The 18,411-nt window shown below is 45.7% G+C and overlaps 1 protein-coding gene across 6 annotated transcripts in view; it reads right to left on the minus strand.

The window, feature by feature from the left end:
• BLTP2 (bridge-like lipid transfer protein family member 2) overlaps positions 1–18,411 on the minus strand; it is a 46,683-nt gene extending 28,272 nt beyond the window's left edge. For 4 of the 6 annotated variants that reach the window (XR_003547351.1, XM_027767104.1, XM_014582916.2 and 1 more), the window contains exons 1-23: positions 18,391–18,411; positions 17,475–17,604; positions 16,877–16,926; positions 16,457–16,604; positions 15,842–15,960; positions 15,552–15,612; positions 14,891–15,080; positions 13,539–13,662; positions 13,258–13,382; positions 12,987–13,054; positions 12,442–12,587; positions 10,668–10,786; positions 10,397–10,560; positions 9,982–10,240; positions 8,755–8,960; positions 4,913–6,005; positions 4,306–4,497; positions 3,958–4,160; positions 3,695–3,813; positions 3,356–3,576; positions 2,325–2,515; positions 2,070–2,169; positions 1,727–1,929 (exon numbers count right to left, since the gene is read on the minus strand). Coding sequence is in view for 5 of the 6 variants with exons in the window: in XM_027767104.1 (XP_027622905.1) it covers positions 1,727–1,929; positions 2,070–2,169; positions 2,325–2,515; positions 3,356–3,576; positions 3,695–3,813; positions 3,958–4,160; positions 4,306–4,497; positions 4,913–6,005; positions 8,755–8,960; positions 9,982–10,240; positions 10,397–10,560; positions 10,668–10,786; positions 12,442–12,587; positions 12,987–13,054; positions 13,258–13,382; positions 13,539–13,662; positions 14,891–15,080; positions 15,552–15,612; positions 15,842–15,927 (3,870 nt within the window). In the remaining variant the exon portion in view is untranslated. The remainder of the gene's footprint in view (positions 1–1,726; positions 1,930–2,069; positions 2,170–2,324; positions 2,516–3,355; positions 3,577–3,694; positions 3,814–3,957; positions 4,161–4,305; positions 4,498–4,912; positions 6,006–8,754; positions 8,961–9,981; positions 10,241–10,396; positions 10,561–10,667; positions 10,787–12,441; positions 12,588–12,986; positions 13,055–13,257; positions 13,383–13,538; positions 13,663–14,890; positions 15,081–15,551; positions 15,613–15,841; positions 15,961–16,456; positions 16,605–16,876; positions 16,927–17,474; positions 17,605–18,390) is intronic. The other 2 variants (XM_027767105.1, XM_027767106.1) reach the window with 2 other exon arrangements.

Raw genomic sequence — 18,411 nt, forward strand, 5'->3', positions numbered from 1 at the left:
AGAGGAGAACGGAGGAGAAGGGATTGTGGCGTGGCCATCCCCTCTGGGGGGTGATTTCTCGCTTTCTGTCTCTCTGTCTCTCTCTGTCTGTCCGGCGAGTGCACGCGCCCTATAGTGAAAAACCTCTAAAAAAAAAACAAACAAACAAAAAAACAACTTTCCTTAATGAGAGTAAAAGTCAACACTAAATACAATGATGGTGTGTGGATTTCAAAAAGATTTTGCACAAAATTAACTCATACTTTAATTCAACTTTTCCATGAATTTTTTTTTTTTTTTAATTTGGAGAGGTTTTTGCTATAGGGTACGTGCGCTCACCAGAAAGACAGAGAGAGACAGAGAGAGAGAAAACGAGAAATCACTCCCCGGGGGGGATGGCCAGGCCGCAATCCCTTCTCCTCCATTCTCTTCTTGGGATCTTGGGCACACATGCACATGCACCCAGCATGAGTTTAAGCCACCAGGTCCGGGATTCGAACTGCGGTCGACTACATGGGAGTCCAGCGACATAGCCATTACACTAACTGCTGGTCCCTCCATGAACTTTTTGAAGTCCCCTTGTATACGCTTAGAATATAATATATGCTTAGTATCTTACCAGGAACTTAGCCTGAAACCTACTACTATGGACTGAATTATGTTCCTCTAAAATTTATATATTAGGGACCAGCAGTTAGCATAATGTCTGTGTCGCTGGACTCCCACGTAGTCGACCGTGGTTCGCGTCCAGGACCCGGTGACTTAAACTCACGCCGGGCACATGTGCATGCATGCCCAAGATCCCGAGAGAAGAATGGAGGAGAGGGGATTGTGGCGTAGCCAGCTCCCCTGGGGGGTGATTTCTCGTTTTCTTTCTCTCTGTCTCTCTCTGTCTGTCTGGCGAACGCACATGCCCTATAGCAAAACCTCTCCAAAAAAATAAATAAAATAAAATAAAAAATATATATTAAAGCCCTAACACCTAGTATGATAGTACTAGGAAATGGAGTCTTTGGGAAGTAAATAGGTTTTGATGATATAATGGGGGTAAGGCAAACGTCACAGGATTAGTGCCCTTATAATAAGAGTTACCAGAAGGGCTGGCAGGTGGTAGGGTGGTTAAGGGTACTGGACTCCCACATGGCCGACCACAGTTCAAGTCCCAGACCTGGCGGCTTACTTTCTCACTCTCTCTCTCTCTCTCTCACTCACTTTCTCACTCTCTCTAAAATAAGCAAATAAATAAAGTTTTTAAAAAAATAATTATTAATTTACTTTTTTAAAAAAGAAATAAAAGAGGTCTCAGGGACTGGCAGATGGTGTAATGGTTACATTACTGAACTCCCATGTAGTTGACAATGGTTCAAGTCCCAGTGGCTTAAAACACATGCTAGGTCCATGTGCATGCGTGCCCAAAAGATCTCGAGAGGAGAATAAAGAAAGGGTTGCAGCGTAGCCATCCCCGCTAGGAGGTGATTTCTCGCTTTTCATCTCTCTGTCTCTCCAGCAAACACACATGCCCTATAGCAAAAATCTCTCTTAAAAAAAAAATAAATAAATAAAAGAGGCCTCACCAGAACCCAGCCATACCAAGACTCTAATCTTAATCTTGTATTTCCCAGCCTCCAAAACTGAAATAAATTGCTGTTGTTTAAGTCACCTGTCTAGTATTTCACTATAGCAGCCCAAGCAGATAAAGAGATCCATTGATATAAATGAGGTAAAGAGAGTCTGTGTCAGGCAGTACCTCCTCAGCTGTGCGATTGCTGTGCCGTTGGTAGGTGAGAGAGGACAGGCTCAGCAGGTGGGTCTTTGTCACCAAAGGATCAAGGCAGTGATCAACATTCTCTTCAGAAGGTGAGGCCATCAGATGAACAGTCACCTGACTTAGGTCACTCACCATCTGGGTCACACTCCAGTCAGAGATGAGCCGCCGCATCACTGTGCCAGCTGAGAAAAAGAGGCACGCAGAACCCATGCAGATCCGTAAAAGGACATTGTGAAACCCAAAGGGAGGATGGGAATGGAACCGAGAAAGGGAAAAAGGTAAGGGGCAGGCTAGGAAAGACAAAGGGAGTCTCTGATCTTACCTTGAGGTATAAGCCGCTGAGTCCCCCGAGTGAAGACATGGCCCTGACTGCACTCAATCTGGATGCCCCGTTGCTGGGCAAATGAGGCCCAATAATGAACCTGGCAACAAGAGAGCATACACTGAACAAAGGACGGTATGAGAGGGATGATTAAGAGATCCAATAAGAGAAAGTACGAATAGCAGGGAAGGGGAATGGAGGTGAAGACATCAGCAGGGCCACTGGAGCCTGACCTGCAGCTGGGGAAAGAGTGACCTGCAGCTGGGGAAGGAGTGCCGTATAGGAAAGCTGCTTGTAGTGCTGGCCAAGTTTCTTCTTGCTGGGTTTTAGGTTATTGAAGAGCTTTCCCCGGCAGATAGGCCTTGTAACACTAGTCCAAGTTGCCCAGAAGTTTTGCATCCAGCGAAGGGTACTACTGTATAGAAGAATTCGGGGCTGGGATATTGCTGTAGATGAAAAGATAGACATTTCCTAGTTGTGATTGAAACACAGACGTGAAGTTAAATTCTTCCCTAGCTTCAGGTTTTGTAAGTTAAAAAGATCCAAAAAGCATTCAACCTCACATTCAGCTTCTTCAATGCCCTTTTCTTTCAAGGATCCAAGGTCTTTGTTTTTACCTACTGCTATGGTCTGAATTCTTTTTTTCTTTAAAAAATTATTTTATTTAACTTTATTTATTTTAATTTTGACCAGAGAAGGACAGAGCAAGAGAGTGAGAGAGGGGGAAAGTGAGAAAGCAAGCTGCCAGGTCTAGAACTCAAACAGCAGTTAGCCCTGTGGGAGTCCAGAGCCCTTAACTACCATGCCACTTACCGGCCCTACTATGGTCTGAATTCTAACCCCCAAAATTGGTGGTATTAAGGGGGGGGACTTTGGGAGGTAATTAGATCATGAAGACTGAACCCTCGTGAATGGGACCAGTGCCCTTACAAAAGAGGTCCAAGGGAACAACATGGCCCCTTCCATCAGTTAAGGACTCAGCAAGAAGTCACCATCGATGAGGAATGGGCCCTCACCAGATATGGAATCTGCCTGCGCTTTGATCTTGGACTTCCCAGTCTCCAGAACTGTGAGAAATAAGTTTTATAAGCTACCCAGTTAATGGTATTACTATTACAGTACCCTGAAAGGACTAAGATACCAAGCTTCCCCCCACCTTATAAAAAGTCCTAACCTAAATCCTTCCTTGCCATTCTATTTCCTCCACAGAAGGCCAAGGTGAAGTCATCAGGAGCCAAGCCCATCCTCCCAGCCCTTCCTTCCCATCGCCCAGGCCCAAGCCTCACTCCCGCTATGCCGAGTCAGATCCATCTTGATGGAGAGGTTGAGGTTCTCAGAGCGGAAGGCCCGGTAGGAGTCATGGAGCTGGCCCAAGGGCACCTCAGGCAAGAATTCTGGGGCCCGCAGAGTGACACCATGGTGATCATGGGGGTTGCCATGGCACAGCCACTGCAGGTCCAGTGTCATGCAGAGGTCAGGCAGGTGAAGGAAGCAGCAGTCGTCATACCTGCCTCACAACAGAGCCCCACCCTCAGTGCCCTGGTCATTGACACCTCAGCTCTCCCCCTCCCTCCACCCTAAGCCTTCCATTCCATGAGGGAGGCTCCACCCTTAGCTCCACTTACTTAGAGGCTGTTCTCACGTTGATATCCAAGTCACCCTTGAACACAAACTGACCAGGTTTCCACTGAAAAGACAGGTGGCTCCACTCCCAATGCATATTTTCTGTTGTGTTATATGGATCCTACAACAACCCCCAAGAACATGGTGAGGTATGGGTCAGAGAACCATCCTCATCTCCCAGATCTGTATCTTTCTCATTTCCTTCATGTGCCGTGCAGGCCCCGACCATACCATCCTAATAAAATGACTCCATGGGACCTCTCACCTCAGTAGCCAGCTGGTGCAGGTTTGCCTGTTCAATGTCCATGTGCCAGTCCCCATGGAACAGCAGACGGCTCTTGTCCCACCAGGGCAAAGGTGGGCTAGGGTCAGCTGAGGGCTTGGTCAAGAGGTCCACACATTGGCCAATCAGTGTCCAGGCTGGATCCCAGCATGGGCCCCACACCACTGTGTACCGGGAGATTCCCGCTGGAGCAGGGAAGCAAAGCTATAGTTTATTATGCTACTTTGTCCCTTCCTTCTCCTTCACTGCAGAAGGGACTCAGCTCATCCCCCACCTCAGCTACCACATACATATATCTCTTAGATAAACCAGGTGTCCCTGTCTACTCACAGCGTAAGTCATGGTAGAACTTGAGTGGAGGCATATTCCTCTCTACCGCCACGTTACCCCATGGAAGGCCCAAGTGAAGGATTTGACGCCGACGGGAACAAGGCTGACCACTCTGCTCGGTACCCACAAGTCGACCCATCAACTGCCAGTCACGGATCTCAAACAGGTACCGTGGATAGTCTCTGATCCGAACTGATATAAGGAGGATACACACTGGTCAGTTGGGGGTGCTGTTTTAATGCTTTTATGCCTTTTTTCTTTGCTGTTACTTTTACCCATCTATATCTACAAGTCAACAGAGAAAACAAGGGCTGGCCTTGGTAGCAAAGCTGAAAAAGGGCATGGAGACCCTACAGTTGAAAGTGAGGCACTACACTGAGACTTCAGAGCCATGATAACCTTAAAGATGACTCTGCTAATTATTGCTTTCTTAGCCATTTCTGCGTGAAATTCAGGAACAAAGAAAGGGAAGAGGAACCCATCCATTCCACTCCACCCATCCAACAGTCACTGTTCCCAATATAACCTAGCTCCTCTGTAACTACTGAGCTTCTTGGAGCTCACAGAGAAAGCACTAGGCTCTGCAAATAAAGGAAGCACTACTTACCCAGAAAGGTCTTAACATTGCACTTGAGCATGCGACACCACTGAATGACAAGATCTAGTCCTTCTGCCGGAAAAGGGCTAAGTGGATCAAGCTCTCGAACTTGCTCTATCACTCGCTCAGGACCGTGGAAGGAGGCATCTGCCAGAGCCACCAGCTCTAGCCCTGCAAGGCTCCAAGTGAGCAGCGCCCGGCGCATGGGTGTGTTACCATAGAGACGACGGGAGCGCTGGATGTAGATTTCAATGTTTTTGCGTTCCAAAGAGGCATAGAGCTCCTCAATTTTGCGGGCTGGTAATAATTCCCCATGCTGCTTCCGAAGGGCAGCTACTTTGGCATCCAACAGCTGCAGCCTTTTGGCACTCTCCTTACTTTCATCCTTCATTAATTCATAGTTATCATGAAGTTTCACCTCAAAAATGTCATCCAGGAAAACCCATGAGAAGTGCTGAATCTTCAAGAGTAGATCAGGAGGGAGTGGGGCAGGGCGTGGAGTGGCCCAAGCAGAAGTCCCTAGATGCAGCCCCTTTAGCCATTTCTGAACTCCCACAGCCTCATCCAGGGTTCGAGAGAAGTCATACTGATAAGGGAACTCCACTGAGACTGAGCCAAGGGAGAGGAGCCAAACACGGTTCCGGAGGGTCTGTAGTGCAGGGAAGGGGTTCCGGTGGAGGATCATCTCCTCCAGCTCAGGCAGCAGCTGTACCTCCACCTCCTTGAAGTTGAAGATGCTATTGCCATCAAAGCCAGCAGCCAGCTCTGGACAATAAGCCTGCAGTGAACCCCCATGCCGGCTCAGTGACACACTCTCGGCAGCCAGGGTAATGAATTTGTCCTCAGCAACAAAAGCTGTCAGCTTGGCTGTGCTCACCTCCAGTGTCAGATTTAGCAGCCGCTTTGGGGGAGATGGCTCAGGGGGATGGCATTCTGGCTCAGAAGTGGTTTCTGGCATGTCTAGTGCAAGGGATGGAACAGTCTCAGGAAACACAGTGGCCCTTAATAGGTCTCGGCACTGCAAGGTGGCTAGGACGTGCTGGTACAGGTACATGTGATCTGGAGGACTCCAGAGCAAGGTCAATCCTGCACCACACTGAACCTTTAGAAACAAAAACGAGAGAAAAGGTTATGTCAATTACTGTGCCCCAGAATAGTAGAGATGGCAGGAAACATACACGCATACTTGGCTCTAGAACTATCTCCACCCAGAAGTCTTTCCTGAGTAACTATGTTAATTATACCCTTAGCACTAACATGCTGAGCTAACAGTTAATCTACTTTACTTAAGATCATCGACACTGTCTAAGTTCTCAACTGGATTCTAGGTTGAGAGGAGAGGCCACATAGTATAATTATTTGTTATCTACCACAGTACACTTAATATATCCAACAGTACTCAAATCATCTGACTTCATATTTCTGCTCATGAGTTACCTTTCTCTAACAGCCACTCTAATAACCACTGTAAAAGTCACTGCAAAAGTCAGTTTGAAAATGTTCCATGAATTGATTGCATCTTAATTCTTTTTTAAGATAATTATTTATTTAGTTTTATTTATTATTCTTTGTTTTTAATTTGCCACAAGGCACATGCGCTCACCAGAGTTAGACAGAGAGAGCAGGAAAGCGAAAAAGCAAACGAATAGGTTCAGGACTTGAACCACAGTCGGCCATGTGGGAGTCCAGCACTGTAACCACTATTCCACCAGCTGGCCCTTTGACTGAATTCTCAAAAGGTATAAAAAATACTGGTCATGGGTCCAATAGGTGGCATGGTAGTTAAGGTGCTGGACTCCCACATGGCCGACCTGGTTCGAGTCCCAGACCTGGAGGCTTGCCTTCTCTCTCCAGCTTATTTCTCTGAAGAGAAACCTCTTCAATTTCCAAAGGAAGACAAAGTCTGACAAACAGGAAAATACCCACCATCCTCCTAAGAGTGTCCCATATCCATTAATACCCTGAGGAGAAAGACTGAAAAACCTCTCAAAGATTGCCAAGTGCTTCCATCTTCATTTAGATCCTTTCCAGCCTTTCCGTGAACTGAGTACTTCAGCAAAATGACACCAGATCACCATTTTTCAGAGGATGTATATACTGGGACCAGCAATTGTCGTAACGGCTATGTCGCTGGTCTCTCATGTAGTCAACCACGGTGCGAGCCCCAGATCTGGTGGCTTAAACTCATGCTGGGTGCGTGTGCGTGCATGCCCAAGATCCCAAGAGGAGAATGGAGGAAAAGGGATTGCAGGGTTGCCATTCCCCCTGGGGAGGGGGTGATTTCTCATTTTCTGTCTCTCTGTCTCTCTCTGTCTGTCTGGCGAGCGCATACGCCCTATAGCAAAATCCTTTCAAAAAAAAAAAAAAAAGATGTATATACTGAAATATTTATACTTGAAATTACATGGGTTTGGTAACTGCTTTAGAAGAACCCCAGAACCTGGGGCATCAAAAATTAGCATAAGAACAGCTGAAATAAGTTGGCACAAGCTGGTAATGAAACTGGGACCATGAGAACACATGTATTTTCCTTAATTTACATATACATACATATATATTGTACATATGCACACATACAAACAAACACCCTTAAGTTTATCCACTTATTTCTTGAAAGAGAGAAATAGGCACCCCCAAAAGGGTCTCCAGGCCATGATCTTCCTGGTCTGGAGGACAGGATGGCATGCATACACACCCATCATGCCCAGAGAGGTTCTAAGACTTTTCCCATGTGGGTCCAGTTGCACTACCACTGTACCACTACTTAGCTCTAGTTTTGTCCAAATTATAAATTCCATAGTAAAAAGTTAAAAATGTACAGAACGAACCAGGAAAAACACAAAATCCACTAGGTATAATATTTCTGATGAGATAAGTTTCGCAATATGAGACAAAAAGACTATAAGCCTCGACCCAGCAGGTGGTGTGGTGAATGAAGGTGTTGTACTCCCCACAGGGTGGGCTTCAGTTCAAGTCCTAGACCTGGGGGCTTGCTTTCTCATTTTCCTTCTCTCTCTCTCTCTCTCTCTGTCTCTCTCTGGTGAATGCACATGGCCAATAGGAAATTAAAAAAATAAATAAATAAAATAATAAATAAAATGAAATATTTTTTAAAGAATTATTTTATTTAACTTTCTTTTTAAGTTCATTTTAATTTGACCAGAGAGAGACAGAGTGAGAGAGAGTGAGAGAGAGAGAGAGAGAGAGAATGAGAAAGCAAGCCACTAGGTCTGCGACTTGAACCATGGTTAGCCACATGGGAATCCAGTGCCCTTAACCACCATACCACCTGCTGACCCCAAAATTATTATTATTATTATTTTATTTTTATTTTTTAATATATTTTTAAAATTTAATTTAATTTATTTATTTATTCATTTGTTTATTTCAATTTGACCAGAGAGGGACAGAAAGAGAGAGCGAAGGCAAGCCACCAGGTCTGGGACTCGAACCGTGGTCGACCATGTGGGAATCCAGTGCCTTTAACCACCACACCACCTGCCGGCCCCTATTATTATTTTTTTAAAAGACTAAGGCTTGGGGCCAGCAGATGATGTGGTTAGGACCCTGGATACCCACATGGTCAACCACTGTTCAATTCCTGGGGCGCCTTGAAAATCATGTTGGATATATGTGTATGCAAGCCCAAAATCCTGAGAAGAGAATGGAGGAGGAGGGACTACAATGCGGCCATTGCCCCAGTGGAGGTAATGTCTCACTTTTTTCCTTTCTGTCTCTAGCAAGTGCACACATCCTATGGCAAAAACCTTAAAAAAAAAAAAAAAAAAGGACTAAGGGTCTCTAAACCAAGAGAAGAACCAGCCTGGCCCCACCTCCCATAGGTGTATTACCTCTAGAGAGCGGATGCTGCGGTGATAGGTAACAGAGAGCATGGAGAAGCTGAGCACTGGAGTAGGGATGTCAGGGGCCTTGCAACAGGGCTGCATCTTCTCTGTGACCGACTTCACAAGTGCAAGCACAAGTCCTTGAATTCCCACGGTGGAGGTCTCAGCACTGCCCAGGACAGTCAGCGTGTCCAGTCGTACCTCTGAAGCACCTAACATCCAGAAACCATGTCAGCTTTTGGTTTCCTGGCTTTCAAATGCCAACTTCAGTTCTCTCTATCCCTTTAACTTATTCTCTTTACTCTTGTTATCTTTATTTCCCATGCTTCTCCAAGTCATTCCTCATGTTTTAGTGAGATTTTCCCTTTCCTGTCTTAACCTATTTAGAACTGGCAGAGTCAAAGTTCCCAGCTCCTACAAATTGCTTGGAAGTATATCATTTACTGTCTAGAACCAAACACAAGGAAATAAAAAGATACATGGGTCTCATTCTCTTGACCACATAAAAGTTCAATCTTTTTATTATGTCTTGCTTAATACTTGCCTTTTTAAAAAATAATTATTTTACTTAGGGGTCCAACAGGTGGCGTGGTAGTTAAGGAACTGGACACTCCCCACACGGCCAACCACGGTTCGAGTCCCAGACTTAGTGGTTTGCTTTCTTACTTTTTCACTCTCTCTCTCTCTCTCTGGTCAAATTAAAATAAGTGAATAAGTAAAATTAAATAAATAATTCTTTTTTAAAACAAGCAAGCCACCAGGTCGAGGACTCAAACCAGGGTCAGCCATGTGGGAGTCCACCACCCTTAACCACTATGCCACCCGCTGGCCCCAACACTCGCCTTTTATAAGGCATTAAGAAAAAAAAAAAAAAAACGGGGCCAGTAGGTAGTGTGGTGGTAAAGGGTACTATACTCTCACATGGCTGACCACAGTTCGATCCGGGACCTGGCAGCTTACTTTCTCACTTTCCCTCTCTCACTCATACACTCTCTCTTTCTCTTACTCTGTTCCTCTCTGGTCAAGTTAAAATGAATAAATAAAGATTAAAAAAAAAAATCAAGAAACCCAATAGTTATGCAAGATGTTCCAGCACCTTACGCCTCTAATTAAAAAAAAAAAAAAAAATTCCAGATAATCAGCTTCATTAAATGAGAAGGAACAGACTGAACCAGCATAATCTGCTTAGGTTTCACACTACCCACTTCAGTATAGACCCCCTGTCCCACTTACCAACCAGGGCAGAAAGGGTGAACAAGTTCATGTCTTCCACCTTCAAGTCCACCTTCCACAGTAACGTCACAGATTCCCCAAATGAGGATTCCCTAGAGACAGCTGATTTCCCAAACTGTGGACCCATCAGGGATAAGATACGAGACAGACATTCGGCACAGGTCTCTGATGCTTCTACCTGAAGTCCTCGGATGGTACAATCAAGAAATAGCGTATCTGACTGGGTGCTGGACAGGCCCAGAGGCTGGTTATAGCTACCCTAGAAAAAAAGCAGAGGATCCCATCAGAAGTGTGCAAATGCACAGTTTTTTAACACCCTGATGTGCTGCCTGCTGCCAATAAGATGCTCAATGCTCTGAAGCATGACAGGAGAAGGAAGCTATGTGGGCCCCTATTCACCAAAGCTCCTACCTACCTGAAGTGTGAAGGAGTCCAGGACAAGTGCCTCACCCCAAACATGCATATTGGGTGGGTGTGGTGCTCGCTGAATGTGAGAGTCACTGCCCACACGCCAGCAGAGGTGGTCCACAGTTAGGACGCCTCGCTGATGGATACTCTGTGGCCTGAGGTGCTGATAATCTAAACAAAGGTGGGAAAGAGGGGTTTTAATGGAGACACTGGCTATCAACTGGGCCTACCTCCACAAATGGACAGATGCTTATTCCTTTTCCATTCCAGAGTCTTACCCAGAGAGATGGAATTGAATCCCAAGGCGAAAGGTGGTGTATTTCCAAGCTGAACGGAAATGTTGACATTGGAGATGGAAGTGCTAAAGATGATGGGAGCCAGGATTTGGGGGAATGTTCTGCACAAAGACAAGACATCATTGTTTGATTAGAAAATAAGTATAGCTTCCTACCACAGAACAGATTCTTGAGGCTCTCAAAATCAGGGTGAAATTTAGAGTTTTGTTGTGATTCTTAGGCTAGATTCTTTTTTTTTTTGAGAGATTTTCGCTATAGGGCACGTGCACTCGCCAGACAGACAGAGACATAGAGACAAAAAGTGAGAAATCACCCCCCAGGGGGGATGGTCACGCCGCAATCCCTTCTCCTCCATTCTCCTCTTGGGATCTTGGACACGCACGCACATGCGCCCGGTGTGAGTTTTAAGCCACCGGGTCTGGGACGCGAACCGCAGTCAACTACGTGGGAGTCCAGCGACACAGCCATTATGCTAACTGCTGGTTCCCTCTTAGGCTAGATTCTTACAATCAGAAAGGAAAAGGCTGCACTTACAGCTTGCTGCTACCTCAATGGTAATCCTTAGGAACCCCAGAAAGATATTAGGTGGAATTATATAAAACTGCCAGTTTCACAGGTCAACGTAGTGAATATCTGCATTATATGATTCAACCTGATATAACTAAGAAGCATCACTTCCAACCCATTAACCTTAAATTCTCAATGCAACCACTACACAGAGACAAATGGCACTGCAGACATGACGGTGCCTGCCATCTTTCAATTCAAGGTGGACATTATTTATCATTTAGATTAAGTTTAACAAATTATTTATGTTGTATAAGGCACTGTGCTGGGCACTAGGCACACAAACAAAGAGGACATCATCCTCTCATCAAGAAATCTAGTCTAATGAGGAAGATACGTAAAAACGGAATTGCTATAGAGATTAAGATTTAGAGAAATCAGGACCAGCAGTTGGTGTAATGGCTATGTCGCTGGACTCTCACGTACTGGACTGCGGTTCGAGTCCCAGACTCGGCAGCTTAAACTCACACCGGGCGCGTGCATGCATGCTCAAAATCCCAAGAGGAAAATGGAGAAGGGATTGCGGCGTGCCATCCCCCTGGGGGGTGATTTCCTGCTTTCTATCTCTCTGTCACTCTCTGTCTTTCTGACAAGCGCACGTGCCCTATAAGAAAAAAACCTCTCCAAAAAAAAGAAAAAAAAAAAAAAAAAAGAATCACATTATGCAGTTAGTGTAATGGCTATATTGCTGGACTCACATGTACCCAACCACAGTTCGAGTCCTGGACCCAGCGGCTTAATCTCACGCCAGGCGTGTGTATGTGTGTGTGTGTGCCCAAGATCCTGAGAGGAGAATGGAGGAGAAGGAACTGCTGTGTGACCATCCCCCGGGGGGTGATTTCTCACTTTCTGTCTCTCTGGTGAGCACATGCACCCTGTAGCAAAAACCTCTGGGAGAAAAAAAAAATCACATACATAATCCCTAAGCTGGTAAGCAAGAACATAAACATGAACCGAAAATTACATGCATTATAACATGTCAATGCCACTTTCTTGTAAGTTTTGAATGAAGTTTCAATTTTGTAAATACACCCCTTACATAAAATTTAACCTACCTTGCGTCAGGCAATAAAAATACATATATATTAGGGATAATCAAATAAATATTTAATTCAAGATGCTACTTCAAGTCAGAAAAATCCTAAAGCATCAACCTAAAAAGATAGTGACTGAAAAAGATTAAACTGACCTTTTTCTCCTTTGCTTAAGAACAGGTGAACTTGGCCCCTGGGTCTCCAACGCTAGCATGTGCAGCCAGTGAGAGAATTCCTGGTGCCGGTAATGAATGATACAAGTATTCAGAACCAGGGAGGCCGAGAGGTCAATGGTAGTGACCTGGAATCAAGAATAGCAGGGACCAGCAGTTAGCATAATGGCTATGTTGCTGGACTCCTACGTAGTCAACCGTGGTTCAAGTCCCGGACCCGGTGTCTTAAACTCACGCTGGGCGCATGTGCGTGTGTGCCCAAGATCCCGAGAGGAGAATGGAGGAGAAGGGATTGCAGTGTGGCCATCCCCACTGGGGGTGATTTCTCGCTTTCTGTCTGTCTCTCTGTCTTTCTAAGCACATGCGCCCTATAGCAGAAACCTCCCCCCGCCAAAAAAAAAAAAAAAAAAATGAATAGCAGAAGGGTGGGCTTGGGGGGCTTGGGTTTTATATCATAAACTCATAATGTAATGTAATGATGTAGACACCAAAGAAAGGAACAGTTCTTGGTACTGCTGTTATCCCACCTGCACACTAGCCTTGAGGGAGTTGAGACAGATGATGCGCTGGCGACTCTGTGAAAGCAGCAGCCCATCTGTAAGAGGCCAGAGGACAGATCAGAAGAGAGCACTGGGAGAGCCAGAGGTAAAACTAGAAGAGGCACAGCAGCAGGCAGGAGTTGAACTGCCACCAATACTTCCCCAGTTACACTGAAATTAAGAAGTCCATATGGGGCATCTGCAAAGGGAGCATCTAGTCCTGCTGGTCTCTCTCACTATCACTATCCCCCCCATGAACCTTCAAGCAGAAGTTCAGTGTTCATCTGTGCCATATCGGAATTTGCAGTGAAGTTTCGAAGGGGCAATTGATCCTCATCACGGTGGTACAGGAAATGCAGTAGCTTCAGCGTCCAAGTCAGATGCCTAGTCCAGAAACAGATTCTGGCTCAGAGAGACATGAAATGCCACTCCGATTTCCTCTCTCCCAAGGTCAGCACAGCAACTAGGCTGGTTTGTAGAGATCCCAGCATACAGCTGCCTTTGTCACTCCCCACTCTTCTTTTTCAGGAGAGACCTCACCTCTTTTGACTATTCATGGACAACACCACGCTTGTATTCTCTATCTTCACCTTGACCTGGTCAGGCAGCTTCTGGAGGAGATGTAGGCCAGGCAGAATTGGCTCAGCCAAGTTCTCTGTCACCTCTGAAAACATGAATGAGCCCTCAATCTTTAATATGCTCTATTCTCCCCCTTTGAGCAAATCCCCTCCTACACAAACTAGGCTAAGCAAATATACTTCCTTCTCCAGACTCTAAAACCACAAATGGTATGAGAAGCAGATTGGTATGACATTAAGAATAAGGACTTTAGGGAACCAGCAGTTAGCATAATGGCTATGTCGCTGGACTCCCACGTAGTTGACCGCGGTTCGTGTCCCAGACCCGGTGGCTTAAAAACTCACGCCGGGCGTGTGTGCATGCGTGCCCAAGATCCCGAGAGAAGAATGGAGGAGAAGGGATTGCGGCGTGACCATCCCCCCTGGGGGGTGATTTCTCGCTTTCTGTCTCTATCTGGCGAGCGCACGTGCCCTACAGTGAAAATCTCTCCAAAAAAAAAAAAAAAAAGAATAAGGACTTTAGTGGGAACCAGCAGATGGTATAATGGTTACGTCACTGGAATCCCACATAGTCAACTTTGGTTCGAGTCTTGGACCCAGTGACCTTAACTCACACCAGGCATTTGTTCGTGTGTGTCCAAGATCTCAAGAGGAGAATGGAAGAGAAGGTATTACAGCATGGCCATTCCCTCTAGGAGGTGAGTTCCTGCTTTCTGTCTGTTACTGCACTGCCTCTCCAGCAAGCGCACAGCCCTATAGAAAAAAATCTCTTAAAAAAATAAATAATGGGCCAGCAGGTGGCATGGTGGTTAAGGGTGCTGGACTCCCATGTGGCCAAACACGGTGTGAGTCACAGACCTGGTAGCTTGCTTTCTCACTTTCTCTGCCACTTTCTCTTTCACTCTGTCTCTCTCTGGTCAAATTAAAATAAATAAATAAAGTTAGATAAAAATATTGAAAAAGAAAGAATATGGACTTTAGGACAAAATAATTCAAACCCCATTTTTACTGCTGACTAACTGTATGATCTTAATCAAATTACCTAGCAAACCTTCCTAGGCTTCCATTTCCTTATCTGTGAACTGGTAAGGATTCAATGAGGGAACACAGATAAAATACACAGTACAGGTCTAATGGATAATAGTTCTTTCATTTAGCATACTCAAATGCCCTACTTACTCTAATATCCTCAGGATCAAAGACCATGGTGACTAATTACATCTAAATGAATAGTGAGAACACTGTTTTTTTTTCTACTTCCAAAATAATACTGGCAAATCAGGCAAACAAGAGGCTCAATGAATTGAGCTTTACCTGAAGAGGGCACAGGCTTGGATGCCAAACCTGGGCCTTGGCATAGCAGCTGACTATGGAAGAGGCCCTCGTGCAGTTCAGCGTGGAGTGTCCACATACCCATAGTGACAGCCTTCAGATGCCGACTGCAGATGCCCACCTTCAGACACAGGTCCAGGGCCAGCGAGAGCTCTACCAGGCAGGTGTCCTCCTGTAGGGGAACATGAGCCTCTGAAGTATGTATACAGAATTCTGGGAGTTTTAGGTGAAAATGCAGTGGTCTGAACACTGGCTATTGCCCTGAGGTAACCCCACAAAGAACAGATTCAAAATGTAACCATTACTCAGATGGTGTAATGGTTACGTCACTGGACTCCCATGTAGTTGACCACGGTTCAAGTCCCAGGTCCAGTGGTTTAAAGTCATGCCAGGTGTGTGTGTGTGTGTGTGTGTGTGTGTGTGCCCAAGATCCCAAAAGGAGAATGTAGGAAAAGGGACTGCGGTGTGGCCATCCCCTTAGGGGTGATTTCTTGCTTTCTGTCTCCCTGTCTCTGGTGAGCACATGCACTATATAGCAAAAATCTCTCTTAAAAAAAAAAAAAAAAAAGAATGTAAACCCTAAACTTCTTCAGACCTAATGCCCAGGAGGAAATGGGTATATGAATGGCCGTAGCAGACTCACCAGCTGACCACTCTTTAAAATTTTGCTGTTGATCTTACATAAGCTCACCTCACAGATTAGCCTGGGAAAGAAAATATATTAAAAGTACTTAGCTCCCTTCTTCAATATTTCCTTCCAGTCAAGCTTTGTTGACTAGAAGAGATAAGGCAAGCAGAAATGTCTAATCTTAGCCTCTCTTTGCATTACACAAAATAAGAACACATTGATAAGAAAGCCCTGATATCCCTTTACACCAAAGCAACTTTAAGATAAGAATGGGAAAACGAGACCCTCTCCTACCCAGTGCTTACCCTGTCCCATCACTATCCAGAAGAAATGTGCTTCTACTGATCTGAATGTGCCATAAGGACTCAGAGGTAGCCACCTTGAGAACCATGATGTTGATAGCATCTACATGAATGGAGAATAGCTGGAAGGAAGAAGCAAGAATGAACAATAAATAATATCAAAGGGGGCCAGCAGGTGGCATGGTGGTTAAAGGTGCTAGATTCCCACATGGCCAACAGCAGGGCAGTCTGAATCCCAGACCTGACAGCTTGCTTTCTCACTTTCCCTTTCTCTCTCTGTTTCTGACTGATCAAATTAAGAATAATATCAACAAATGGGATAAATAAATAATTCTTTTTAAAAAATGTAGAAAGGGGCCAGCAGGTAGTGGGGTGGTTAAGGGCGCTGGACTCCCACATGGCCGACCATGGTTCAAGTCCCGGACCTGGCGGCTTGCTTTCTCACTGTCCTTCTCTTTCTCTCTTTCTAACTCTGTCCCTCTCTGGTCAAATTAAAATAAATAATAAATAAAGTTAAATAAAATAATAATTTTTTTTTTTAATGTAGAAAAACCCACCCATAGCTCCAAAGCCAACCAACCCTAGATGGTACACAGTATGGCATAGAAGTAGTCTCACTTGGCAGAAGATCTTCAGTAAAGATGGGCTGAAGGACAGCGCCTTTTGATCCACCCCAGTTCTCTGAGAGAATGGGGCAGACAGGCCAGAAACTTCCTGCAGGTCTATTCTGATTCGCACTTCTCCAAAGCACAATGCCACATAATGTCTGCCCAGAAAAGAAACTTCACTGTCACTCGGTCCATCCCTCCCATAACAGTCTTTGCCCCTCCCTCATTCATTTTACCACCTTACTCAAATCACAGCGTATAGTCTCATAAGTTATCAGTATTTTTATCACAAGATAATAGCACTCAGACTAGACTTCAGCAAGAACCCACCTCCCTTTTGGACTATGAGGCCTCTGCAGAATAATTTCGTTCTGTAAGCCTAATTCCCAAATATTCCCCAAGGGGAGAAGGTAAGATATAGGGTACTTACGGCAAATCATGGCTAAGGAGTTTGCTGGAAATCCACACGTTATCAATTTCCTGAAATAGTGTAAAAGAAAGTTTTGTACCATAGATGCTAAGTAAGTAATGACTAGCTTGATAGGTCAGGAAAGGTTTTAGATTATAAGAAAAGAAAGTGCTATAGGTCCTTCCACTCAATATGTCCCATTCCATTTCACTGGCTTCTCTGCTCAGCGCTCAGGATCTTATCCTCACAAAGACATTACTTAAATTTGTTTAGTATTTCTTTCATAAGTTTGTTGCTCTGCTTTCTCTCTTAAATCGAAACAGTAAGTTCTTTTATTTCCTGTTATCTTTCCTCTGTGCTTTACTTCTGTATCTTTTTTATGTGCTCAGGAAACTCTGTGCCCAGTTAACATTCCTAACTGAACAACTTACACCAACCAATCTCAGTGTTCCATACCTAGCTGTAAGGTCATCTTGCCAAAGAAAGGGCAAGGCTCGGGTTAACTAGAAAAGCCACCAAAGGGTTTTTTGTTTTGTTTTGTTTTTAATAGAAAACTTAAAAGTTGCAGTTCAGCTGGACCAATGCCATAAACATACTCAGGGAGTTCCCCAGAACTCACCACTGTTTGCTGGTGCTGCTGAAACTTAAGACTGATATTCTGGATCCAAAAGAAGCGGAAGGAGCCAATCTTTAGCTCTGCCTGCAACTTTCGCTGACACCACTTGGTGGCCAACCGGACCACAAGCCACCTGCAGGAAAATTACCGTGAGTTCATGGGACCCTCTCTCAATTACAGTTTCCAACACCCCTTGCTGGCTCTAGAAGGCCTTGCTAAGGGTCATGTTCTGAAGCGGAATCTTCTGAGCAACTCTCCTGTCTCCAGGACTCCTCTACTGAATATACTCGGCCACACGGATCAGGACCCTAGCCCCTGAATGACCCTCATCCAGATGAAATAGGAGATTAAACGCTACCCTCTAAACGGAACACAGAAGACAATCGTTAGGAACCCCAAAGACAGAAGACGCCTAACAGGATTGGAAGTGGAAGTCGCCCAGTCAGACGTGTCAGATAAGCCATCACACCCTTCCCCGAGGGTTTGTCTCCACCCCCATCCTCCAGACAGGTGTCCGAGGAGGCACTGCGGGGTCATGACAGGCGCGGCCAGCTCAGGCGTCGCTCTACCCTGGACGGTCAGATCGTCTGTCCCTACTCCCCAGAGAGAGGCTGCAGGTGCCCTTAGCACTCGCTGAAGGGAACATCCAGGGCCGTGCGAAGAGGGAAAGGGAGACCAGGCCCCTCGTCGCACACACATATCCAGTTCCCGGCCTCAGCCTTTTCTCGGGCCTCACACGCTCCCTCAGCGCCGGCCGCGCTCAGCTCGTCCCTGACATCTCGGGCCCCGGCCCCCGCGCGACCCCTCGGCTCGTCGCGTGCCCCTCCTCCGTCCCTGCCTCTGTCCAGCGTGCGCCCCCTCCCCAGAGTCTCTTCCTCCTCTCCCCTCGGCCTCCCAGGCTGTAGCCGGAAGGCCTCACCGGCCTAGAAAGAGGGCGCTA

Source organism: Tupaia chinensis, unplaced genomic scaffold, assembly GCF_000334495.1.
Source record: "Tupaia chinensis unplaced genomic scaffold, TupChi_1.0 Scaffold143921_1, whole genome shotgun sequence".
NCBI classification, from domain to species: domain Eukaryota; kingdom Metazoa; phylum Chordata; class Mammalia; order Scandentia; family Tupaiidae; genus Tupaia; species Tupaia belangeri.